Source organism: Geotrypetes seraphini, chromosome 13 (assembly GCF_902459505.1).
Source record: "Geotrypetes seraphini chromosome 13, aGeoSer1.1, whole genome shotgun sequence".
Classification (NCBI taxonomy): domain Eukaryota; kingdom Metazoa; phylum Chordata; class Amphibia; order Gymnophiona; family Dermophiidae; genus Geotrypetes; species Geotrypetes seraphini.
Window position 1 is genome coordinate 18,411,110 of NC_047096.1, and position 27,818 is coordinate 18,438,927.

Genomic DNA, 27,818 nt, shown 5'->3' on the forward strand with positions numbered 1-27,818 from the left:
ATTAATTGAAAGTGTTTCCCTTATCAATTTAAGGTGTAGGGAAGGGGGAATTCTCTTAATACATGTTTTATAGGATAATGGAATATATGGGCGGGAGGGATGGGAAAGGGGAAGAGATAAGAATTTATATGATGTACCAATGATTATTTGTAAGTGATGTACTTATTGTTAATGTGAATGAATATATTTAACACTTAATGTAATTTTGAAAATGAATAAAGAATTTAAAAAAAAAAAAATTCCCTGCCCTCCAATCTAGAGCATATCACATCTCTAGAGAAAATGAGGTGATGGGTGAGCAGTGGGAGGGATAGGTGAACAGTAACCTGCAGGGAAAGTAGAAATGGAGAAGACCCTAGAAAACAAAGGTCAACAAAAGTAAAGGAATTCCAAAAAGTCTGCAGTGAAAGTCACCCAGTCAGAAAACCAAAGGAAAACTGCAGAACAAATATACTTGATGCCGGCAGTTTAGTTAGACAAACTAACATTGTTTCAAAAGAAACGGGGACCCAACACGGTCCGTGTTTCGATTAACACATCTTCCTCAGGGGTCCGGCCTTCCTTTTAGAAAATAAAACAAAACGATAGAACTGTAACAACATGAGAGAAAATCTGGTGCCTGTGTTAGTGTACGCATCAAAGTAGTGGTCGTAGAGAGGATCGTCTTAGCGCTATGCTGAGAGCGAAGATGTGTTAAATCGCAACACGGACCGTGTTGGGTCCCTGTTTCTTTTGAAACAACGTTCGTTTGTCTGCATCAAGTACATTTCTTCTGCAGAAGACCCTGGAAAAATCAGAAAAGAGGGAGCACAAAGAATGAGAGTGAGAGTAGGTGGGTGATCTGCCCTCTCCTATTCAAAACCCCAGAACTACTCAGTCTGCATGGAAGGAAATTCAGTGACATTTCTGTTTTTTAATGGGGCCCTATATTTGCTATGCATACTAGCCTGCAAGTACTCCGTCTAGTCACTAGGTGGCAGCCAGGTGTACACACTGTGCTGTAGTTACTCTGACTTTATCTCTATAGAATCTCTATTGGATTCTACAAAGGCCACTCCAAGTTGAGTGCCCTAATTTGCAGGGGTGGGGGGTGGGAAAGAAGATCTCATATGTACATATTAACTAATTAGTCAATTAGGTGCCAGCAATCAATTATTGAGGTTAATTGGCACTAATTAAGAGTTACACGTACATCTGTCCTATTTTATAACATGGGAGCCTAAATTTTATAGTGTGCAACTCCAAAGGGAGTGTGGCCATGGGAGGGGCATGAGCAGATGAGAGACGTTCCGAGAAATTAGGTGCCATATTATAGAATTCTTGGATATCAGCAGGCATTAAGTTCTTGTACCCAAAGTTGGGCACACATTAATTAGGGCACCCAACTTGGAGTTGGACCTTTGTAGAATCCAACAGAGATTCTATAGAGATAGAATCAAAGAGTAACTACAGCATAGCGCAGTTTATGTACACCCGTCTGCCGCTCTTAGCTCCCGAGCAAAGCCACATTAATAAGACATTCAAAGGAGCAAACATGGTGGGTGCTCAGTACCCCCAATATTGAGCACACTCATTCACTGTGCCCAGGGAGGGGTATTTTGTATTGTGTTTGGCACCCCCAATTCATTCTGAAATGCTGACACCTATGACGACTTTTCTCTGTCCTTGCTTCTGGAGACAGAAATGGGGAAAGGATATACCAGATGACAACAGAATTGAAAGTGATACTTCCCAAACCAACATCTATCTGTCTCTGAAACTCTATTTGGAAACTGCTTTGGGAAAACTCACCAGACAACAGCTGCTAGCCAAGTGTACACAAAGACAACTCAGGCAATATCAATTTCTAGTGATTACTCAGCTAGACAATTCTCGTGTATTTGAGAGTTTTTAAAGTTATTGGAAACTGGGATGTCAAGTTTCCTAATTTAATTTCATTCCCCTTATGCAAACTTCTAGTAGCAATAGTTAAAAAAACAAAACAAAACATTATTTATTCTGTCCTGTCCCAAAAAATGAGTCAGTTTGAATGCATCTGTGCAGATCTGTATGACATGTCAGTCACATACCCTAAGTTCCTGACAGTTGGAGGTCAGCATCTGCTCAGCTATGGAAACATCTGGAGCCTTGTCTCTGTAATGTGTCTGAAGATGAAAAGTGACTGTAACTAGTAAACTGGGCAGATGTTGAGATGGAAGTCACTAAGCACTAGAATGCATAGAGGTCTTGATAGATGGTTCCAGAAAGTGCGCAGAATCTTAAAGCAGTATAAGAGTGTATCTTGCAAGAGGGAGAGCCCAGTACTGACTAAAATGGATGCATCTCTCTTCTAGAAATCAAATATAGATTAAGGAAATATTTAACAACCATGATTTCAACAGCTATTAGGAATCAACAGTCTGTGTACAGAAATCATTCAGTGTTTAGCCACAATAATACATTCACAATATATATTTATAAGTATATTATACTGTATATCTCTCTCTTTATATATAGATCTCTTTAAATTACACAGTCATGTACAAAATGGTGCACTGCAGGTACAATGGTGCCTTTTGATGGTTAGCAAGCCTGCATCAACTGAAGAGAAGCACCAGATGAGACATGTTGGTGACATCACATCCAGTCACATGATTTAAAATTCAGGAAGGGTGTTCTGGATAATTCACACAAGAACAGCCGGAAGTGATGTCCAGTCTACTAGGGGAAGGTGATCTGACCACCTTCTGGAGAAGACAAAGGGTGGAAGAGGTGATTAAGAAGGAGGACTTCCCAATTTTTTTAGAAGAACCAGAAACTGTTTGTTGGTCAATGCTTAAATGATCAAGGGAAAGCGTGATGCACAAAGACAGAGAGGCTCCAACTTTTCACAGAGCAGGTTCACTGCAATTGTCTCCCCTCTTTTTCATTTTCTTTTACAACTTTATTTCCCTCTCTATGCCCACAAATTAACCTCTTTTTTTTTTTTTGCTTTGTATTGCACTTTTTGGTCAGAAGCTTCAAACATGCCAAGGAGATCAGAATTAACAGTGAGGAGATAGATGGAGCCATTCCAGCCCTCAAGACATTACTGAGGACTTCAGCATAAAAAAGTAACATCCTAAACAAAATATATTGCAAGGTTTCTGGCACACTCAATCGGATTCTGGAAAAGAAGGAGTTGATCTTGAAAATGATTTAAGCAGCCAGGACAGGCCTAGTTAAATATTGCTCCATCAGCTATCCATTGATATTCAGCAACTGGGCCATACTGCCGAATGTTGGCTCGGCCACCCCAACACAATCGGGAAAGTGCTGGATGGAGTCAGAAGGTACGCACATTCCAGTGATAGCCCATGTCGATGCCCACATACCTAACTTAAAAATAAAATCAGAAGATATGTATACATTTCCTCAAACAAAGCGCTTGAATAGTAATAATCAAATCTCTCTTATACTAACTGCAACATGTAGTATATATTCAGAGACCTGACAACCACATGGGATAATAATCCCAAAATAAGTCTCACCAACCAATCACTGCATATACATGCCTTAATAAATCTTAATTAAAATAATCAGTATATGCTCAATAAATGGAAAAACGTCAAACTAGATCTCCAAAAACTGGCTTAACAAAGTCCCAACATGGACCGTGCTTGTTTCCTGCTTCAGGAAACCAAACTCAGGACTTTATAAATTTGTCAAAAGAAGGTCCCTATAAATCAAAAAAATACTCTTGTTACTCAAACAAGTTGTTGCTGCATTACACAGTCGCTCATGCTTGTCTTAACGGCAACAGAACCAGGCGGTACCTGCTCGTGTATCGTATTCTTTTCGATCCATATTCATCCAAAATCAAATGCTTGTAACCGCCAGCACACGCCGCAGTGTTAAAACTGGAAATGCCCCACGTGACGACAAATAATGTGGAACAGAAGGAAGGGCCATTGGGGGAACCCAAGAATGAAACAAACTAACAAGAGTAAAATTCTGAGCCCAACTGTGAACTGGAACTCAAGTTAAGAAAGCCCTCCATTCAACGTCATTATTGAGCCCAAAAGCGGTTATAGTATTCAACTTCTAAAATCCAGCAGTGCTCTTTCTTCCATAATGTTGCTGCAGAATTACCCCCCCCCCTTCTTTCAAATGTCGGAGCTTCCAAAACCGTGAACTGTAAATCCTCTGAATCATGCCGATGTTCAACCCAATGTTGAACCAGCGGCGCATCTGTGATTCGATTACCGATTATGACAAATGTTCCACAATTCTCGTCTTAATTGCCCTTGAAGTACATCATATCCTATACAAGACAAATGACATGGACAATGGACAATGTATAACATTCTAATGGGTTCACAGCTGTTGGCTCCTTCTCATGACCCATCGAAATAAAACCATTTTGACACAATTCACACACACACCTTACATTTACCGCATCATTTTACTATTCTTATGGAAAATTGTACGAGTACTGTTAGGAACATAAACACAAAAATTCAGAGTAATGCCCCACCATTTCACCACAACTATCAGCATACCAGTGCATCCCTGCAAACATGACATGTAGTTGGAATCGTGCACTTTGTTTAGGAAATTGAACTTTCCATGTTTCCATTACTAAGAACAGAAAACAGCCATTGCAGAAGCAGACAAGCAACCATCACCACATTCTTAGATTACAACCATCAACCTGTTTATGATCCCCGCCCTGGAGACATTCTCCCTGATCCTCCATGCAACCACCTCTCCCTGTTTTGTCACCCTTCTTACTTTGCCATTCTTTCCCCTGTGATTCCCCCCCAAATCACTTTTCCATTGCTTAGGTGCTTCCTCTCACCTCCTCCTGCTCTCCGCTGTGTTCCAGAGCATTCTGTTCCAGTCTTGCTGTCATTGGCTCACCACTTGCTGAATTTTCATTGGGTCAGTTGGGGCACAATAGACCAATCACAAAGGACCTCAGAATCCCTGAGGTCCTTTGTGATTGGCCCGTTGTGCTGCAGCACAACCAATGAAAGAAAATCAGGACGTTTGCCAGCACTGCAATGTGGAGAGGAGAAAGCTGCATTCCTACTTCTCTCTAACCAATAGTAATTCCCTGTGCTAGCCTCTCCTTCCATGTCCTGCTTCGGGGTCTCTCCCAAAAAAATTGTGCAAATTTTAAACATTAACGATGGCGAGTTGGGAAGCAAGGCAGTCTGAACTAAGATAGATAGGTAGACTGATAGATAGGACCCTGAAGCCGTCGGCACAATGCGCAGCAGCGGCAAATAAGGCAAATAGAATGTTGGGCATGATAAAGAAAGGAATCTCGAGTAGATCGGAGAAAGTTATGCCGCTTTATAGGGCAATGGTCAGACCCCACTTGGAATACTGCGTCCAACATTGGTCTCCCTACCTAAAGAAGGATATAAAACTGCTGGAGAGGGTGCAGAGACGAGCAACTAAACTAGTGAAGGGTATGGAGAAACTGGAATATGAGGATCGACTTAACACTGGGATTGTTCTCCCTTGAGAAAAGGAGACTGCGTGGGGATATGATCGAGACCTTCAAAATACTGAAAGGAATCGACAAAATAGAGCAGAGAAGATTATTTACATTGTCCAATTTGACACGGACAAGAGGACATGAAATGAAGCTAAGGGGGGGCAAGTTCAGGACTAATATCAGGAAGTTCTGCTTCACACAGAGAGTGGTTGACATCTGGAATACTCTCCCAGGGGAGATTATTGCGGAATCGACAGTCCTAGGCTTCAAAAGCAAACTAGATGCATATCTCCTTGAGAGAGGCATATAAAGATATGGTTGGATATAAAATAAGCCAGGTGTATACCTAGCAGGGCCTCCGCGTGTGCGGATCGCCGGACTTGATGGACCGAAGGTCTGATCCGGAGATGGCGCTTCTTATGTTCTTAAGAGATTGGTACGCTTCTAGTGTTTACTGACATGAAGGCAGAACCTGGGGCAGCCCGCCCCCCACTCCCCTGATAGGGGCTCCAACATGGCAGCTGTTCTCACAAGCTGCCGGTGGCTCCCCAAAGTTTTCCCTCTGCCACAACTTCCCGTTTCTGACAGGGCGGATTGCTGCAGAGGGACAGCTTTAGGGCAGCCGCCGGCAGTTTGTAAGAACAACTGCCATTTCAGGGCCCCTCTGAAAAGGAACATGTAGCATTTAAGAGAGTTGTTTTAAGTTCGGACTGCGGAGGCCCCCTGAATCTGTGGGGCCCAGGGCAGCTGCCCTGTTCGATTCCCCCTAAGGCCCCACTCATAGTTTCAGGCCCTAGGCACGTGTCTCCTGGGCCTACTCTTTAATCCGGCCCTGGTCACGTAGGCAGTTCAAGTTAACACCGTGGCATGTGCTAGCGGTTACAAGCATTTGATTTTGGATGAATATGGATCGAAAAGAATATGATCCATGAGCAGATACCTCCTGGTTCTGTTGTATTAAGATACTTACGAGGGACTGTGTAATGCAGCAACAACTTGTTTGAGTAACAAGAGTATTTTTTAATTTATAGGGACCTTCTTTTGACAAGTTTATGAAGTCCTGAGTTGGAGATTAGTTTGACATTTTTCAATTTATTGAGCATATGCAGATTATTTCAATCAAGATTTATTAAGGCGTATGTATGCAATGATTGGGTGGTGAGGCTTATTTTGGGATTATTATCCCATGTGGCCTTCAGGTCTCTGAGCATATATTACACATTGCAATTGGTATAAGGGGGGTTTTGATTACTATTCAAGCGCTTTGTGTGAGGTAATTTATATATTATCTTCTGATTTATTTTTTAATTTTTCCTTTCATGCTGTATGAAGACAATTTTTTTTACCTTTTTGTGTTTTGACTTTGTGCACATACCTAAGTGGTAGGTATGGGCAGGTAGGTAGGTATGCAGAGAAAGCAAGCCTCTTTTCTTTGCCCAGTTAGATATGTGGGTACTATAAGCTGGCACCTGCCTAACTTCCATGTCCACTGAGAATCCAAATATTTAGTACAGTACCTAAACATGGTTGACATTGAATATCCAGGTCTAATTCATCCCACAGTGGACTGTGGCTTTAAAACTGCTGACCGCCATGGATTGAATATCACCCCTAAATATCTTTTAAATCTCACACCACTGGACTCCCCAAAGAAAAAAAAAAATTCCATTGTTACATCCTAAGACAGAATACTCTGAATTTGTACTACATGACCAGAGACCTCAAAGAGATAGAAGACCCTAGCCTACCATATCCTACATTGTTGGGAGACCCCCAACAAGAAGAAGAAAAATGTCATTTGCAGAGAGACAGAGGTTCCCAGGCCATGCCTCTCAAGCCACATGCTACTATTGACTCAAAATAATATGAACAGTCCCCCCTGTCATACCCTAAGCTATAGGGGCTCCACCAAGAAGAAGGTCCCTGGACAAGCCCCAAAGTGGAAGGAGATTTCAGAATGTACCTGTTGTGTTCCAATGTGTTGGAAGATAGCAGAGAATTTGCAGAAGCTTATCATTGCTGTAGAGTGAAATGAAATTATAAATAATCAGTGCTAGGAGTTATTAATAGTTGGTTACTTCTTAGAAGCAGCCATATACAATATATATTGCTGTTGGGTGAACTGTATGCAGAGAGGTTAAGACATGCATGCAGGTGGGAAAATGTGGTCCTTTGTTTTCTCTACGACGTTTACAGGCCTTGGTGGCCTCCAAGACATTTAGAGTGTGTGTATGCATGTGTGCTTGAGGAGAGAAAAGGAAAGGATGCAGGTGCTGGTCTTCATTCACTTTTTGAGGTTTGCAGAAAGGGAAGGGGAACATACTGTGAAACAGATCAGATCACTTACCCTAACTCTTTTGGGACACTCTACTCTCTCGGGATATTTGCTCACACTTTAGGAATGCTCTCTATCCCTCTTTCAGAAAGTTGTCTTCACAGACTCAGGAAGCTCCCCTTAAAACTCCTGAAAAATTCTTCTAAACTCAACTGGAATGCCCCCTATTCTTTCAAAATATTCTTCTCTCGGAACAGTAAATTTGACTCAATTAATTCTCTAGCCCAGGAAAAGTCAAATTGTAATCCTGGATTCAAAAAGGTGTGGGCCACAAGATGAAACCCTGTTAAAAGAAGTGTGAGCAAATCCCAAGACTTTCAGATGTGTCTTAAGATAAGATCAAATTCTGAGTGCTGGTTGTGGCTCCATTTGAAGATCTGAGGAGGTCTGGTGCTCTAGCACTACAGTATAAGAGCCATGGGTAAGAGACTTTAAAAGCTGTGCACTGGAGCTGGCTAGACTATCACTTTTCAAAGAGGTCAGATACAAAAAGATTGGGAAGCACTGTGTCAGTCCTTCACTGTGCTTGCAGTGAAATATGGGAATCAGGCAGCCCCCCCCCCCAATAATGTTACAACAAGTCCAGTCCAATCCCTCTGTGCTCAGGGCATGATCCTTAATATATGTGGTGCTCCATTATAATAAACAACATCATTAATTTCAGTTCTGTACCTTTAAAGATCCGAGTCTGGTCACGTCCTATCCATAATACGTAATCCCCTCTGGGTATGAATGCTGCTGTTATAGGTTACACATTAGGTGGAACAGGAATCAGAACAAAGTCAGTTTCAATTAGAGATAGGGGTCTTTGATATTTTTTGTCATAACTGTGACAGGTCATTTCTCAGAGTGCAAACCAGAAAGAACCACCAGATTGATAAAACCTGGACCACAGGTTTTCCTGCTGAGAAGTAACATACAAAAAGCTGCGTCACCCAACTTCGGCCAATCGGAGCATACCCGTCATCCATTCGTTCACAATAAAAATAAATCCTTCAACACAACCAATCAGAATGCTTGCATGACCAAGAGAGAATGCATTTCCCCAGGAACTGAGGTAGATCTCTCTGGCAGGAGTGTGGGATGCGAGGCACAGCACTAACTTATGGTTTCACAGATGCATCTTAAATTAAATTACATAAAATACACTGTCCTATGAGGAAACCTTTACAAAAGATAACCTGGACTGGACGATCAGCAAACCCCTTCGGATGCTCTGTGTGACACCATATGGGTCTGGCTGAAAGAGATGAAGAAAGCTACAGAGAAGAGGAGGAGCAAAAACTGGTTGCATACATCAGGCTATGGGATTAGATACCCTCCACATAATTGGCTGGATATAGACCAAACTGCCCGTTGTCCAGGCGGCCTTTGCACCATCCCTGTTCATCCTCCTCGCCTAATTTGGTCAGTTCATCACCTGTGCAGATTTAAAGAGAAAGACCAGTAACTGAAGGAGTAGTGGTGACTTTTTGGTTAGACAAAGGATAGATCTATGGGGGTCCATTTTTTTTTTGGGGGGGGGTAAATATTTTTTATTGTTAAGTTTTCAAAAAGTATACTAACAAACACTTCATAACACAGGAAACAAGTGCACAGGAAACAAGTGCAAAGCAATCCCTACCCACCCAACTCTCTCCCCCACCACCTCACAGATCCACTACGTGGGTCCATTTTAATGTGGATCTATTTTAATTTGCATATGAATACAGTGAAAGCTTCATGCTGAGGCAAGAGGATGGAGGCTCACCGAGGTCTGAATTTTTATTCAGCCAGGCTGATGCATTCAGCATCTACAGCATTAATCATTTTTGGAGTTTTCCTTCAAGAGGTGGGAGATTTTCATTAGAATGCCTAAATGCAAAGTCCATGAACATTTTTCAGTCTGTGGACCTAGCAGGCAATTTTTGGAGAACTACATAAATACCTTTTCTTTGAGAATTTGCTAAACGTGAGTATATGGACACAAAAATCCTACTGTCAGTGTCAGCTTTGTAATCCACTTTATATTAAAGATAGGCAGAATATAAGTGAAATTAAATATAAAGATAAAGATCTCTGTAGAATAATTTTCTGAAAGAGGAATAAAGTGTAGGCACATATTTGAAAATGTTATTCTGTACACAAATTTTACTCCTCCCAAGCACATCCTAGGAATGCTACTTGTTAGGATGGGAAAAGTGTGTATACTGTGAACACCATGTGTATTTTTTAGATGCTCTTGTCATTTTCAGAAAGTTCAATTTATCTGAGCATATGATTTATAAAATTGTCTTAAGTTTCTTGCGGCGCCCAATGTGGGGCTTATACAAAAATTTCAGCCTGCATATACTCTATTGTAATGATTCAGCTAGAAAGAAATTGCAATATCAATTATTATAAACCAGTGAGATAGCTAGACAGTCAATTTTGGGTGTGCTTGAGTTCAAAGTGGATGGGCCTGAGCCTAAAGTGGGCATCTCTCTTTCCTTCCCTTCCCACCCCTCTGCTGCCTGTGCAGTCTCTCCCTTTCCCCCCACTTACCAAGTGCACATCGAGCCCTGCCTGTCCGCACCTTTTGAACTGGGATTGCAGTGGGTGGTGAGTCACCCTTCCCCGGAGACAGAGTGCTGAGCTGTGTGGAGGCGCAGCGCTCCTGCGAGTGGGACTGCCACTGCAGCATCAACTATGGCAAGCTCTTCCTTGGCCTGTGCTTCATGGGTAAGTGATGAGCCATTATATCCCAAATGCTCACTATGCCACCATAGGAGACTGGGTGGGGCCTGAGTCGAAATGGGGCAGATAGGACCCACTAGTAACTATGTCCCTCTAATAATTGTTATTTATCCATAATCTAAGGTCTGAGCTCTTGCAGCATGTGTAACAATTTACTAAGCTAATAGAGAATGGACTTTATGGTTTCCCTAATTTTGGGTCCTGTGACTAATGAAGGCAGTTTACAAAGATATCTACCTAGTTAAGGAGTCCTTTTACAAAGCTGTGGTAGAAAGTGGCCTTGGTGTGTACTTAAGCAGGTCTTTCTCACATACTAAGGCCTCTTCTTCTGCAGCTAGAAAATGGCTGATTTTTCATTTTCCAAATTAGTGGTCATGTGATAATATTGCCATTAGCGCTTGGCCATTAAAAAGCAGTGCATGAGCCCTTACTGCCACTTATTTTGTAGGCAGTAAAAGTTTACGTACTAATCTTATGCTCTCAGTAAGCAATACCGATGTGATTAGCGCAGACACACCTACTCTTCACCCCCAGATATGCCCCCTGCCAAAAAACTACTTTTTAGCACATGGGTAGCAAACACATATATGGGACACCTCAGTGTGCACCTTGATAAGCCCTTTTAAGCAGCACTAAGCACGCATTAGAGCTTACTACAGCTTAGTAAAAGGACCACTATGTATTTAGCCTGCTAGAGCCACAATGGTGAAAAGTATCTTGTAGAGCAGCTAAATCTAACCACCTGTCATTGAATGGCTAGATACAATCCCTCTGTATGTAGGCATCTCCTGGGCTTAGCTTGGACAATGGCGAAAATTACATAAGTCTATTGAATATTTCAATAGATATATATATAGATATATATATATATACATACTCGTAGCGTCCACTGTGTGGTCTTATCCACAGAAATACCAAGGCAAGTATGGAGGTATTTTTACAACTGCATATGCGTTACCAGATTCTCAAGAGAAGACTACTTAGGTAGTTTCCTTCTGAAATTTCCTTAAGGAGGCTTTGTGAAAATTAACCCCCATATGTGTTGGCAGATTCAAGGAGCAAATACAGCGATGTACACACTCCATCTCTCAGAGCCCCAACCTCATCTATACTTTACCTGCTTTAAAGCTCAGTTCATCCTGTTCCTGTCCATCATAATCATAGAGGGCCCGTACACGGATTGCCTTTGCAGCCTCCTCCTCGAATGGGTTAGCACCACCATTGGACTCACTGGCATTTAATGGAGTTCCGCTTTCATCATCTGACCATTCGGCAGCATATGGTTGACCACGCTCATAGCTGCTTACACTTTAAACAAAAACCAGCAGAATTCACGTGTTAGAAGGTAAGAGACCAAGACAGCTGAGAAATAAGGAAACCAGGAAACTGGAGGACAAATCAAAAGAGGAAGAAGTGAAAACCAGAGGGCCAAGGAGAATGAGATATAAAATAAATTAATTAATTAAAAAAACACAAGGTCTGATTTTTGAAAGAAAATTTTTCATGGGCATTAATTGATAAAAATTCATTAATAAATCAAGAGTCCAAACTGAAAGAGAGAGATAGACAGAGGATGAAAAAGACAGAGGAGAAGAAAGCCAGGGGAGGAAGATGCATTTCATGATATATAGTGCAAGTTAGATAAGATGTTGTTCCCCCATTGCCATATGTATCAATTTGGCTCCAATTGGCTATGGGGGAGTGGAGAGGAGGAAGAGAAAAAGACCCTTAGGGATGAGTTGGCAAGGGATGAGACCTTGTCTTCCGTGAGATGGCCTTTCAAACATCCTTTCAAACCTACTCCCTTAAGAGATACAAACATAAGACAATGACAATTCTATAGTATTCTGTGTTGCCTGTTTACCTTTAAGAAGACAGAACCATTGGGATACTACTTAGACCATAGCAGTCAACTTTCCAATATGATTGGGAGTGCTAAACCTAATGGAACTACCATCCCTGGACTCAATCGAAGAGTTTGCTCAATACTGGGGGGGGAGGGGGGAGTTAGCACTCAAAGAGCTGGCTCCTGTAGCTTAGACCGTGTAGTGCTTGAGAAAGACAGAATGGCCATGAAAAAGAGAAAAACACATATACCATGACACTACTAGGAAGAGATCTATCTTGTCTAGTGGGAAATCCAGGCCTAATCTTCTTCTCTTCACTCATCTCCCCCCTTTTGCCCCATTACCACACCCACCCAGCTCCTTCATCACAATGACAACTCAAGGCAAGCAGTCTACTCACCTTCCACGGTCTCCACCTGGTGTTGTTGGCTCTCCAGATCCAGTGATATTGGTCAGAACAACCCCCTCGCCAGCCTTCTTTGGCTTTTCTTTTCTGGTTATTGTATGTGTGAGCTCTGGGTTCCACTCCTAAGAATCATCAAAAGAAATCCTGCAAAGATTGAGCCCAGAGTTCTTATATACATTTCCCTTTGCTACCCAGGGCCCATAGGCCATACCTGACCTGTGGAAGGTAGAAGAAAAGCAGCCACAAGAATCAGGAGTGCGTTATTTGCACATTCCAGACTGTTTATTGCTCTGGGAAGAAGAATCAGATAAGGGGGGAGTGAAGAAAGGAAGCTGAGATAACGGGGCAAAGGAAGAAACCAGAAAGAGGGAAGGAGTCTAAAGGGGATGTAGCAAGAGAAGAAACCAGAAAAAGAGAAGGGAAAGAACAAAGAAACCTGAAGGCGATGGGGCAACGAAAATAACTAGAAAGAGGACAAGAGGAAGGAATTGGAAAAGAACAAATGGGGAAAGGTGGAGGAAGAAAACCCTAGAATTGGAAGGGGGAGAGAGATAAAATAGAAGCCCAAAAGAGGGAAGAAGGGGGAATGAAGCAAACCTGATAGGGAAGACATGTCATGTGACAGGAGGACAGGAGAATAAGAGAGGAAGGTAGAATGGGTGGAAGGAAGGCGAGACTGAAAGGAAGGGGAAGAGTGAGATGGAAGAGGAGCATGAAACGGTTGATGGAAGAAAGTTAGAAAGTTGGATCAAGTCAAAAAATAAAAATCAGACTACAAATGACAAAGCAGGGGTTTAACAGTAGTATACAACACTGAGCCCTGCAGAGATCTTGCTGGTCACCTTTTTGCTCAGGAAGTCAAACAAGGCATTGCCCTCCAAAGCTATGGGTCTGACTACAAACTATACCAGCCTCCCATGGAATGGTGACATACCTCAAGCTGTGGCCAGTTCATGTGCATGCCAGGTCCAAACGTGCTACGGAACCACTTCAGGTCTTCCTGGACGTCTGCAGCACGGATGGCATGTTCCAGCTCCCGGTACACTGTGATGTAACTGCAGAACATAGCAAATAAGGGCCGAATGAACCATGATACCACACATCCGAAGAAAAAGGTCTGGGCTGTAGGATGGCCACAGGAGAGCGAGTCACAGCCCCATCCATTCACAAGTATGGCGTTTTACAAAAGCTGCTCAGAGCCAGTGACATAGCTATAGGTGAGCCAGACCCCATCTGATTTGGGCTGAGGCCCACCCAGAACTGGTACTCCCTTACTATGGCTGGCCAGACTGGGAAGCTGGCAACAGTATCCCCAAGCCTCCCCTCCAGCCCCCAACCCTGCTAGCACAGGAATTTCTGTTTAGTTTTGGGGGAGCCAGAGATTGCGGCTAGAGATGAACCATGGGGGCCCATGCATACCCTAAATCAGCTGTCTGGCTATGCCATTGGCTTAGACCCCTGCTTATGACCTCTCTAGATAAGCCAGGCACACTGTTCAAATTGCATCCTGCCCTGATCCGTCACTGGAAGGTCGCCCATGAGTGGAGATGCCTTGCGTATCCTCAAGGTCTTGCAACTCAGAGGAAGCAAACATCAGCAGTTATTCTGGGGGCTCTGTGTTCTCCAGTGACAACAAAATTCCAGACACAAAATCTCCTTACAGCTATGTGGCTACTGTACGTTTCCTGAAGGTTAAAAGATGCAGCAATGATATAACTAAAACGGCAAAGCTGCGTGCAAGCCTCAGTACTGAAGTTGGGCAGTTTCTTCCTCTGTGATCTCAGAGAAGGAAGAAAAGTCAGAATAGATGACGGAGGGACAAGAGGGTGGGACCAGACAGGAGAAGCTTCCTGAGCTGTTTAGGTGAACGATGAAGGGGAGGTGCGAGACTGAAGTTCAGGAGAGTGGACAGGAGAGAGGGATGTGAATTTGCAGTGAATTCAAGGGCAATCTTGCAGACCTTGTCATGGAAGTAATCAGCCATAGTTTGGGGAGAAAGAGAAGGAGGGGTCGGAAGTGTGGGCGCTTTGAGGAGAGAGTTAAGCATTGCAAAGAGTCGACGGGAGGTTGGAAGAAAGGGAGTTAGTTAGTTGGATGCAGTAGTCTTGTATTAGTCTAGTGCAGGGGTAGGCAATTCCAGTCCTCGAGAGCCGGAACCAGGTCAGGTTTTCAGGATATCCACAATGACTATGTATGAGATGGATTTGCATGCACTGCCTCCTTGAGATGCAAATTTATTGTGGATATCCTGAAAACCTGACCTGGCTCCGGCTCTCGAGGACCGGAATTGCCTACCCCTGGACTAGTATTAGCAGAACAGCGTGTTCAAGTCTCATTGGAGTAGCAGGTCAGGATTGAGGTGCGTTGCAAAGCTGAGGGTGTGTTTGGGGGGGGGGAGGGGGAAGTCTTAGTTCTGGACAAGGAGGACTGAGGTACATTGGCTTTGCTGAGGGGTTATGTTTGGGAAGAGCTGTCTTAGAAACTGAAACAGAAGGAAGTGCTTCATTTAAAAGAAAAACCAAACAAACCCAGAAATGTAAGCAGCAAGAAAATCCTGAGGCGAATGGCCCAATGGTTGGAGCAGGAGGCTGCAAACTAGGGGAGCCAAGGCTAAAATTTTTGCGATACCTTTTATTATTCTCACAATAACAAACATTTACATGTAACTGAATATTATGCATGAGAAAACAGAAACTTCATTATTGAACTTTTAAGGAAAGATGTGTGTGCAAAAAAAAAAAAAAAAAAGTACGTTTTATTAGGCCTTTTTCCATGTCATAATACCCTATATGTCATGTTTGTCTGTTCAAGTTAGACCATAAGCTTTTCTAAGCAGGGACCGTCTGTTAAATATCAAAATGTACAGCGCTGCGTACGCCTCACAGCGCTACAGAAGTGATAAATAGTAGGGGTAGGAGACCTTGTGATTTTGAGCCAGTCAGGTAACACTCCATTATCTCAAGAACAAAATTACACTATAAGCCCTTTGGGGACAGGAAAAATACCTCGTGGAGCTGAATATAGCTCACCTTGACCTACAACGTGAGCTACATCTAGAATCTCTTTCCCCTAACATCCACAAATAAGTGGTGGCTTATAAGGCATTAAAAGGAGTAACAGCACCACCTGGTGATGGTGTGAATGAATAACAAATGTTGTTCTGGAGTACTACTATTTATCACATCTATAGCCCCTAAAGGGGTTACACAGCGCTGTATATTTTGACATTACATAGATGGTCCCTGCTCAGAAGAGCTTACTAAACTAAACTAAACTTTAAGTTTGTATACCGCATCAACTCCATAAAGATAGAGCTGGACATGGTTTACAGGTAATTCAATAAATGAGGGAAGGACATAATAAGAAATTAGAGGTTATGAAGAGGATAGCTAGCTTTACATTTTAAATAGATAGCTTTGCGTTTTGGAGAAAAGCCAGGTTTTCAAATGCTTTCGGAATAATTGGAATGAGCCTAGGTTCCACAGCGGGGCAGGGAGGTTATTCCAAAGCTCAGTGAATTTGAAGAAAAGGGATTTCCCTAATTTACCTGCATACATGACACCTTTTAATGAGGGGAAAGGTAGTTTGAGTATGTGGGCGGATCTGGTAGTGGCAGGTCTTGAAGAATTCCAGGATAGTGGGATTAGGGGAGGAAGAATGCCATGTAGGATCTTGAAAATTAAGCAGGTACATTTAAAGTGAATCCTAGAAATCACCGGAAGCCAGTGAAGTTTTGACAGAAGCGGGGAAATATGATCAAATTTGCTTTTTGCGAAGATCAACCTAGCCGCAGTGTTCCGAATCTGCTGAAGTCTTTGAAGTTTTTTCTTGATTAGACTTAGAGATAGATGGAATTACAATAGTCCAGTCTGGAAAGAATGATTGATTGTACAAGGACAGCAAAATGTTGTTGGCGGAAGCAGGATCTCACTTTCCTCAACATGTGAAGACTAAAAAAACATTTTTTTTTTACCAGAGAGTCGAGAGGATCATTAAAGGAACGTGTAGAGTCAATAATGATGCCCAAAACTTTGCTTGAGAATTCGATCTGCAGTGAGGGACCAGAAGGTAGGATACAATCTAACCTGGACAGACAGACATGACATATAGGGTTGGGAAAGCAGAACTCAAGGTGAGAAGAGTTAAAAGCAGTCTCGAAGAGGTGGAGGTATCTCTGATGTCCTATGATTAAGGTGATTGTATAGCTCCATGTAAAAAAAACAAGAACAATCTGATCCACTCCTGGCTTCACCCCATTGCAGAAAGGGAGATGAAGTGTTGTTTTGTCTTGGCTATCCTCCAAGCATGCGATGGAGCATAACTAGAACTATCATAGCCTGAATCTTTTTGACAGGGATTAAGATAATCACCCTCCCTAGAGTTACCATATGGCACCAGAAAAAAAGAGGATGGATAGAGATATCCGGGTTTTACTTCCACTGAAAGCAATCAAAGTAAAACCTGGATGTCTCAATCCGTCCTTGTTTTTCTGGAGCCAGGGTAGCTCCCCATAAAAAGGTTACAAAGAAGTATCTAGGTTGCTAGGTACTTGGGACCTGGATTGGCCATTGTTGGAACCAGGATACTGGGCTCGATGGACATTCAGTCTCTCCCGTTACAGCAGTTCTTATGTGAGCCAAATATAGGACAATCAAGTCTTTGCGACATCACCGATTAGGCTGAATTTTAGGCAATGGAGGAATGAGGCATTATGACATCACAATCTCAGCTCCGGAATGTTGCTACTCTTTGGGCTTCTGACCAACGTTGGATCAGCAGTTCGCTGCTAAAAGATAAGTGTTGCTGATGCATATTAAAGATTTTTAAGATATATAATCAACTGATGAACATTATGGCATTGAACTGATAATATTACATTAGATTCATTAATTGGGAAGAAGCTCCATTAGTTTATCATCATATACACAATTTTTAATGCAATATAATAAAATTAAAGAAAGATAGTAGTCAATTAATTAAGGGAAGGGAAGGAGGTTTTGGTATAAATGATTATTTGAAACTGAACAGAATACGGACCTGGGATAACATATGTTATGGGAGGTCCTATGCACTGAAATCTGTTTACATTGTATGATATACCACCCTCCTAGTGTATTCGTTGAGGGTTTCTGTGATTAACTAAAGGTTCCTGTATAAATGATATATATACAGAATGGTGAATTTGATTATAAAAGATGAAATAAATTTTAAAAGTACTTTTGTGACTAATTTTAAACAATGAATAATAAATTAAATAATTTCCTATAGCCCTATACACTAAGGTCATTTTTAGCCTGGGTAGGAATTTTTTTGAAAAAGATCCATGTTTTTTGTTTTTGACTCTTTGGGATTCTGTCAGGTACTTGGGACCTGGGTTGGTCACTGTTGGAACCAGGATACTAGGCTTCATGGACCTTCAGTCTGTCCCAGTATGGCAATTCTTACAGTATGTCCTTATCTGATCACAGAGAAAAGGATCAGAATACAAGGCAGAATGTGCCATGGAGAGAGAACATGTGTTGAAGGAGTCTGTTTGCCCTGACACAGTGCACGAAGCATAGCTATGTCGGCAACTGGCTCTCCTGCACTATCTACAAGATAAGTACAGTCAAACCTCGGTTTGCAAGTAACGCAGTTTGTGAGTGTTTTGCAAGACGAGCAAAACATTTTCACAAATCGTGACTCGCAAACCAAGCGTTGACTTGATTTGCGAGTCCCCCGCCCGCGAACTGGCATTGCCCCCCCCTGCCCACAAAGAGTCCTGATAAAAGCAAAAGAAATGTTAAATGTAGGATTTGAGTTTTGTCATCTATTTAGTATCATGGAAGGCAGCTTAGTTTTTAGTCATACACTATTCTAAAACAAACCTATCATCCTCTCATAAGCTTTTATTGGTGATGGCACGGAGAAGTAGCGTACAGAAAAGCCCATACTGGCTTCAGCAAATATGGGGTGTCTCAAAGACAGAAGCACAGAAAAGGTCTCTCAGGGGAGACATTGAATATACTATAGGAACCTTCAAAAAGATATAAAAGGTTTGGAGTCGGTCCAGGAGTAGGCTTCTAAAATGGTGCATGGTCTTCATCATAAGGCATATGGGGACAGACTTAAAGATCTCAATATGTATACATTGGAGGAAAGGCGGGAGAGGGGAGACACGATAGAGACGTTTAAATACCTACGTAGTGTAAATGCGCATGAGTCGAGTCTCTCTGGAATGAGAGGACATAGGATGAAGTTGAGAGGTGATAGGCTCAGGAGTAATCTAAGAAAATACTTTACAGAAAGGGCGGTAGATGTGTGGAACAGTCTCCTGGAAGAAGGGGTGGAGTCAGAATTCAAGGGATAGGACGTGGGGGTCTCTTAGAGAAAGAAAGATAATGGTTACTGTAGATGGGCAGACTGGATGGGCCATTTGGCTTTTATCTGTCATCAAGCTTCTACCTTTCTAAACCATAGCATAGAGGGTGACTCTCAAAGACAGAGGCACAGAAAAGGTCCTATAGAAACATCAGCACAGAGGGCATCTCTCAGAGTCAGAGCCCTGGAAAGGGCACACAGGAGATCTCTTGAGATGGTCTCTTTGATGCTGTTATACAAAGGACTTCTCAAATGCAGTAGTACACAGAGGGTGTCTCTTAGTGAAGCACCAAGAAGAAAGAGTATTAGATGCACCTACAGCAAGGTCAGGAACAGAGGCATGGAGAGTCAGGAACAGAGGGATGGAGAGTCTCTTGAGTGACAGCCTGGAGAGGTGCCTATCTGGGAAAAAGGTATGAGCTTCACCCCTCATGTATCTACTAGCTTACAAATCTACACGTGATGCAATATGAAACCCCCAACCTGATACCTTATCAGGGGTGTCAAAGTTGGTCCTCGAGGGCCGCAATCCAGTCGGGTTTTCAGGATTCCCCCAATGAATATGCACGAGATCTATCTGCATGCACTGCTTTCACTGTATGCTAATAGATCTCATGCATATTCATTGGGGAGATCCTGAAAACCCGACTGGATTGCGGCCCTCGAGGACCGACTGACACCTGTGCATGGACTCCCCCAACCTCGGCACACTATGTACCTGCTGCTCTCGGCCAGGTTCAGGTGACGCTTTATGTCCAGCAGCACTTCTTTCAGGAAGCCAAGTCTCTTCTCTTCAAACTGCTGACACTGCTCGAAGACCTGCTCCATGCTCTCCATGTACTGAGGAGTACATCGGCTTAACTCATCCAGAACCTTCTCATACCGCTCCTGGGTCTGCAGAGGAATGAGGGAGGATGCAAACAGATAAGACAGGTAACAGGCAGCATACAAATCAAGCTTTTCCTCACAAAGAAGCTCTAAATCATGACATTCCCTGCCCAGAATTAGTGTGATTTCTCCCTAAGAAGCTCCTAAGGGTTAAGGAAGGAAATAGCCAAATTGCATTTGCTGCAGAATCTTCTAAGGTGGATTTCCTGCTCTGGAGGTCCTTTCTGAATGTGTTGCTTGGGACCTTGGGATCTGGACATGTACTCTTTTTAGAGGACATGTTCGGGTACCCGGAGGGACTTCCAACACCCAGCAGTTTGTCTGGATTACAGAAGTCCCAGATGTGGGGGCAGCATGTGGAGGACCTCCACGCATGCATGTGGACGTCAGCGTGATGATGTCATACGAATGCGCACATGCACGCAACATCACGTTGACATCCGCGGAGGTCCTCCACATGCTGCCCCCAACACCACAGAGGTTTATGTGGGGGCGTGGCCACGCATCTGGGATTTCAGCTTACAAAATCTGGTAAATCCTATTTTAATAGGAACTTAGACACTACGGCCTAACACGCAAGCATGGGTAAATCTTCTTACCTTTTGGACATCCTGTTTGCATTTGTCCACCTTGTCCTGCAGCTTTTTGTGCTGGTCTGGAGTAGCATTCTGTTCGTTTTTGGTATTTGCTTCCCGTGACATGGCCAGCTTTTCCTCTTTGCAGGCCATGTGATATGCCTTTTTTGCAGCTTCAACCTATACAGTAGGCAGAGAAAGATATTGCATTAATCTCCCCCGACAGAGTGTACAGCTCTCCACCTGAGCTGATGAGCAGTGGCCCTACATTCATAGCTCTTTGATAGTCCTCTTTTTTCCTTCTTTCCTTCTGCCAAATCGCCCTCTAGATCCCATATATATAGTGACAGTTCTTTCTCTGGTTGCCGCAAATTGCTGTCAAAATGATGCCATCTGCCCCCGGGGCTCTCCTCTTGCTGCATACCGTCAAATATTTCTTTTAATGAACTACCTATGAATCTGTCACCTGGAAGTTTTCTGTCCTTGTACAAACAGCAGCTGAACTGGGAATGCGTTCACTCAACCTGACAGAAAACATAACAAAGCAGGAAGCACAGGCCCTTAACATCGAAGGCAAAGCCAGACACCCAATTTTGGATGAGCCTGAGCCTAAAGTGGGTGGGCATGATAACCCCCCTCCACCACTGCTGTCCCTCCTCCCCGCCCAACCTCTCTCCTTCCACCCATGAAATTGGGGGGGGAGGGGGTCATGTAACTCCACTTCCCTCCTGTGGTACTTTTAAATCCTTTAGGTCTTCAATGGTAATGAGCACCAACTCACCCTCCCCCCCCTTGCTCACATTGTTAAAGGTACTGGGGGGAAAGGGGTCAGGGGAGTGGAGTTAGGTGATTCCCAAATCTCCTGGATGGAGAGATACCAGGAGTCTTCAGCTGGCAGGGCTTGGTGATCCCCACCACACTGCTGCTGTGCAGCTTTTTGGACCCGAGTCCAAAGTCATGGTTACGCCACTGCTCTACATATACCCACCCTCCCCTTTTACATAACCGTAGTGCGGTTTTTAGCACTAGCCACGGCAGTAACAGCTCCGATACTCATAGGAATTGTATGAGCATCGGAGCTGTTACCACCACAGCCAGTGCTAAAAAACGCACTACAGTTTTGTAAAAGGTTGGGAATAAGGAAATTGTTTCTCTTTCCTACCTCACAGGCAAAAAAAATTATATGTCCTCTCTCTCATTCATGTCACTTCAGTGTGGTGCTAAGTTGCTTCCCCCTACTCATCATTAAAATGTCCCCATAAAGCTGACCTTTCTGGTGTAATATTTGACTTTTCTGATAGGCCCAAAATTACTGGGTTGGCTACATCAAGTCCAGGGCATGGCAGAATGTGGAGAGCTGATGTAGATCAAATGCATGGTACTGAGGCATAAACATGGGAATCAGTGCTGACTTATCTCCTTCACCACCGAGAAACTCCCATTACAACTCAGAACAAATTAAGATGAACGTCTGACCCAAGTCAGGTAAACACCTGAGTCATGCCAAGGGATTTAAAGCCTCCATCTGTACATCACAGCACCAGTTAAAGTTGCACTCTGATGCATCACAAAAGAAATTCCCATACAACTCAGAACAAATTACGATGAACATGTGACCCAAGTCAGGTAAACGCCTGAGTCAAGCCAAGGGATCTAAAGCCTCCATATGTACGTCACAGCACCAGTTATTAAAGTTGCAATGCAGAAGCTGAACTCTTGATGCATCACAAAATGATGAAGACCAGACCCAAAATTAGGTTAAGGACTTCACAAGAGCAGAAACGAGCAGATTAGTTCAACCATATTCTCTTTGGACACAAGACTCAGGTTAAAAATTAACTCCTTGAATGCCTGTAATAAAATCAAATATAAGTCACAGACACTGCTCCCTCTAAGCTGAGCGGGAGTCCTCCAACTGCATTGCTGCCAGTGGGGGATGGTGCTTCAATATTGTTTATTCAATCACTATGGACAGGCAGGTTCCCTGGACTCCTGTCCTGCAGAACTTGCCTTCCCTCACTATTGAAAATGTGATAGTAAAACAGCGCCCCCCCCACTGGCAGGTGGAGGACTCCTGCTCAGTTTAGAGAAAACAAGTTTATCTGTGCTGTGACGTATTAAAACTTTGATTGATCGCTTATCATTACTTGTAGGTGATGGACAGTCTAAAAGTAGCTATTCAGAGTGAGTAGAAGTGTTAAGTAAGGAGCACTTGATTTATTACAGGGTATCATTCTTCCACCCAAAATATAATACTCTCCTGCATGCCTCGCTAGGTGGGAATTAAGTGGTTTCGTGCAGTAGAAGGGACCTCAAGATTTTAAGCCAATAGTATTCACTTCAGGTTCTCGAGATTGGTTTTTCAGGACATTCCAAAGGAGTATGCATGAGTTTATCAAGTTTCAAGTTTATTATGCAATTTGATTAATCGCCTATTCTACATTCTAGGCGATATACAAACAATAATGAATAAATAAAAACTTGGGGTAATTATTACAAAGACAAATAATATTACATAATTACAAAAACTTACAATCTTGAAACACTAGGAAAACTATATTTAAAGGATTACATTCTGTATCAAATTCTATATTTCAGGATTACAACAATAGGGAGGGAATAAAAGCACAAATAAGAAAATAAAAGGTTAAGAAGAAATGTAAAGTTATTTATTAACTAAAAACGTCATTGAAAAGGAAACTTTTAAGCTTAGTCTTGAAATTAGCTAAGTTCTTTTCTTCTCTTATATAGATAGGGAGATTATTCCAAGATTGTGGGGCGGTCACTGAAAAAATAGTAAGCCGTCTAGTGTTAATAACTTTCAATGAGGGAATAGCCAATAGATGTTGATCCTGAGATCTCAGTGTGAGCTAGATTTGGATGCAAATTTACCTTGTGCATATTCATTAGGGATATCCTGAAAACCTGAACTATTGGCTCTCAGGACTAGAAATGAATGCCAATGCTATACCCTGAGTCTATCCAGAAAGATGCAGTCTAGGAGAGAGGAACAATTCAGCTTGACATCAAAATGTCTCAGGAGGTTTGCCTTTAGAATGCACCTTCATTTGTCCAGTACAGGGGCCAATTCTCAAAGCCTTTGTGTGAAAACAGTAAAGATATTAGAGTAGCACCCTTCCTGCTGCAGAAACACCACACTGTTTGCTCTCTTTTTTGAGAACTTTTGTGTAGCTAGTTCCATTTCGTGCTGGGGGAACCTTATTTTATTTGTTTGATTTTCTATATTACCAGGTTTTTTTGGATCACTTAAAAAATACGACCACATCACAGAGGCATACCACAACTCACACTGGCTCCCAATACAAGCAAGAGTACACTTCAAATTCTATCGCCTACTCTTCAAAGCTTTAAAGGGAGACAGCCCAACCTACTAACTCAATCCACCTCAACCAGACACAGGAGAACCCACTCACTCTTCACACACCCGCCAACCAAAAATGTCAAACGAAGAAAACTATACGACAACCACCAGAGCAGCAAAATTAGACAGACAACTCACCAATCTGCTGTCTTCGATCACAGATTACAAAACCTTCATAAAAGAAACAAAAACTCTACTCTTTAAAAAAATACATAAAACCTATTTAACACAACCAGATCCATCCCAAGCTCCACTACTATACTGTCTACTCCTTATCAAATCTAAAATGTTTAAATTACCCAACATGTATTACCTAATTTCACGACAATTCTTATGTAATCCGTCTACACATCTTGTAACTTCATGGCAACTTTTATGTAATCCGCCTTGAACCGCAAGGTAATGGTGGAATAGAAATCAGTTAAGTAATGTAATGTAATGTAATCTTCCTCTCAACTAGAGAGTTGCACAGGGACAGAAATCCCACCCATCCCCGCCCGTCCCCGCCAGGATCTTCTCAGTCCACACCCATCCCCGCAAGGAATTACCTCCCTCCCGCCCGTCCCCATAAAAAGCAGCAATTACTTCTGACAGAATCATCAATTCCACAGTTTCTTTTGTGTTTGCGCTGCTGTTTTCCTTGTGGAATCTCTTTGGTGGAACCCTTTTTTTGTTTTCTGTTCAGATAATTAACTTATAAACCCCCTCTTTTACTAAGGCTGACGTGCCCGTTATATTATATGGACGAACCCTGCTTCCAAAGCCTTCCATCCCCATGGGAGTCCCGTTGGCTAGAGGGGGGTCCCCTTGGGAGTCCCGTGGGTTAGGGAGGGATTCCCGCGGGATTCCCATGATCCCCGTTCCCGTGCAGACCTCTACTCTCAACTCGAGTTAGGTGTTGCAGGGACAGTCTTACCAGGGAGCACAGAGCATTACACCCCCTGGAATTCTCTTAATCTACACTAGGGGCCAGATTCTATAACAATGCATGCACACAAAAATTTATAGAACAGAGCCAATTGTTCATCTAATTTAATTGTTCAATTAGGTGCCAACTGGCCTTAAGTATCAATAATAGCCATTATGTGTCATTAATTGATGCTCTTACACACATAACCGCACTTAGGTGCTATTTTATAAACTTGGCGCCTAAATGCTATAGTGTATGCTTACAAAGGGGGCGTGTGCGTAGGTGGGGCAAGGGCGTATCATGCACTTGTACATTTAAGTTATAGACTACTATCACTTATGCATACAATTGTCTACTTTAAGTGCAGCCATTTACACTAGCTTTTGACATGGCATAAATGCTCGCACCCAAAGTTAGACACATGCATGCCGACATACGCTCTACTTTATAACGGCAATTTTGCACGCAATTGCTGTTTCAGAATTGGCCCTTAGCGCCCATATTTTTCACATCTGATTTTTGGCACACTTTCTTGACTCTACCCCTAGATGTCCCCATTGAGCAATGGCTGAGATTCTGCAGACACCTGGCCTGGAAAACAAATACTGTACACTTCTTCCTCTGCATTTGCAGTTTCAGCATTCGCGGTTTCGATTATTTGCAGTTTTATAGCTTGCTGGCTCCTCCCCCTCCCCCAATTACATCAGCTTGCATAGAGAAATCGCCGATTTCAAGTGTTTACAGAGAAAATTGCTGATTCTCAGCACTTTCTTCACCGTGTTTTGCCTCTCCTTCAGGAACAGGCCAGGTCTCCCACCATGTTATTCACGGTTTCCCCATATTCACGATGGTTTTTAATAGAAAATAACGAATATCATGAAAAAGTTATTTGCGGTTTTTCTGTATTCACAGGTCTGTCAATCCCCTATCACAGCGAATACGGAGGAAGAAGTGTTCAGTATCTGTCTTCAAAATACACCTGCCACTGGGCTTTAGGCTAGACCATGTTATGCCTATTTTATTTTTTTTTAACTTTGTTTATTAGGAAAGGAATTGAATCGGGCACTAAGACGCTATACAAGGATTTGTGGAGAAATCTCACAGCATGGGAACTGTTATGCCTATTTTTTTTTTTTTTTATATTTTTGTTAAATTTCAGTGCAAGTAGAAAAGAGATACAAATGCCATACATGAAAATACAAGAAAGTACACAATCAAATAGAACCCACCATACCCACCCAACCATCCCTTCACCCTCCCTACCCCACCCCCACCCAACCTTAGCAATCAATCATTATCCAAAATGTGATCCCGTTCCAGTGCGTCACAAACCAAGATGAATTTTATACATTTAATAAATGACTTTGTGCCCTAGAAGTTAAAGTGGACCAAAATGACTCCCACCGAGAGCAAAACACCCATCCAGGTAGGGTTTCCAAAGAGATCAATAACATTTTCATTTCAACCCCCTTTTCACAGGGTTACCATATAATTCTTTGTCTGTAGGAAGAAGACAAGTCAATCCCAGTTCTTAATTTACTGCATTTGTGGCGCTACATGATGTTCCACCTACATAGCACAACATTAAAAAAAGTTCTGTGGGAACAGACATCACACACTAGACACACACATAACAATAAGAAAGGTTTATTGACAGAGTAAATAAAAGACAAAAAGAAAGAAAATGAAACCACACCCTCAGTCACTCCAACAAAGCTGAGGGGGTGGAAACGGTGCCAGAGGCGGTTTGGCCTCACTCCTTCAGGGCCTATTGGTGCCGAAAACCTGGGGATCCTCCTTTTCACTTCTTTCTCTTTGTGCTGGTCTTAAGAACTAGAGCAATGGTTCCCCAACCTGTCCTGGGGACTCCCCAGAACAGTCAGGTTTTCAGGATATCCACGAGAGAGATTTGCATGCACTGCCTCCAATGCATGCAAATCTCTCTCATGAATATTCATTGTGGATATCCTGAAAACCTGACAGGCTGGGGAGCCCCCAGAACAGGTCTGGGAACCGCTGAACTAGAGTGTCATTCTGAGGCTTCAAAACAAGCAAGCCTACCAGAACAGGAACATAGGCCTAGATTCACTAAACTCAATCGTGTTCCGATTAATTTGTGATCGTTCCCTGACCCGATTCACTAACCTTCTGCCCAATCAATCTCCCACCCGATCCAATCCGCCCATGCAAATGAGGGGAAACGGCATGCATAAGTAGGAAGCCATCGATTCACTAAGCAGAAGAAGAAACACCGATTGGGTTTGCCGATCCAAAATGAAGCGACTCCCGAGGACCAGTTGCTTACTGTCCTTGTCTACTCTCCTGCTCTCTGCCGCCCTGAAATCCCAGTATCGAGATTACAACCCCAACCATCAAAATAAAAAAGTATAAAACTGTAAAATATCTATACATATGCATACGAACTCCCTTATATTCTGCAAAAAGCGTATTCTGTTCCATAATCTGGCTTCACAAACAGCGTAAGGGGAGTAAATTTTGGTAAAGCAGCAGCTTGTGGGGGTTTTGGCCAAAGGAAATGTCTTATTTCAGAAAGCGTGTATGATTGGGCATAAATGTATTATGCAATTTTGGTTACAGAAAGAATCTCCAAGTTTCTGGCATTGGAGGAACCAGTTGCATCGTTTATTTTTATTTGAAAGTGGGGAGGTTCGGCGATCGTCTAGAAGAGCTCGTCTTTTTATGGAAGTTTGGGATCCTTATATTCAAAATCTTTTACCAAGAGCAAGAAGTTTAATTTTCAATGATTTATGATGAAGCTAAGGTTATCGAAATTACATTCCAGATCTTTATATTATTTCTTTATTTTTGTCAACTTTCATCTGGGGAGGGGGGTTTCATTTGGAGGGAAGGGTAGGGGGGAAGGGAATGGAATCAAGGGGGTGTAGAAAGGAATGGATTAGTTCATATGGAAA

At 42.6% G+C, this 27,818-nt stretch overlaps 1 protein-coding gene and 1 long non-coding RNA gene across 4 annotated transcripts in view; both read right to left on the reverse strand.

The window, feature by feature from the left end:
• Positions 1-1,089: 1,089 nt before the first annotated feature.
• Positions 1,090-5,322, reverse strand: LOC117347843. Its single transcript, XR_004536855.1, has 2 exons — positions 5,009-5,322; positions 1,090-4,937 (listed from the first exon to the last, which is right to left on the reverse strand). It is a non-coding gene; the product is annotated as an uncharacterized LOC117347843 (long non-coding RNA).
• A 2,391-nt stretch (positions 5,323-7,713) lies between these two features.
• Positions 7,714-27,818, reverse strand: part of PACSIN1 (protein kinase C and casein kinase substrate in neurons 1) — a 101,761-nt gene continuing 81,656 nt past the window's right edge. For all 3 annotated transcript variants that reach the window (XM_033919132.1, XM_033919130.1, XM_033919131.1), the window contains 6 exons: positions 20,618-20,773; positions 19,849-20,024; positions 13,705-13,825; positions 12,765-12,892; positions 11,635-11,825; positions 7,714-9,222 (listed from right to left, as the gene is read on the reverse strand). In XM_033919132.1, coding sequence (XP_033775023.1) covers positions 9,113-9,222; positions 11,635-11,825; positions 12,765-12,892; positions 13,705-13,825; positions 19,849-20,024; positions 20,618-20,773 — 882 coding nt within the window. In that variant the 3' untranslated portion in view covers positions 7,714-9,112. The remainder of the gene's footprint in view (positions 9,223-11,634; positions 11,826-12,764; positions 12,893-13,704; positions 13,826-19,848; positions 20,025-20,617; positions 20,774-27,818) is intronic.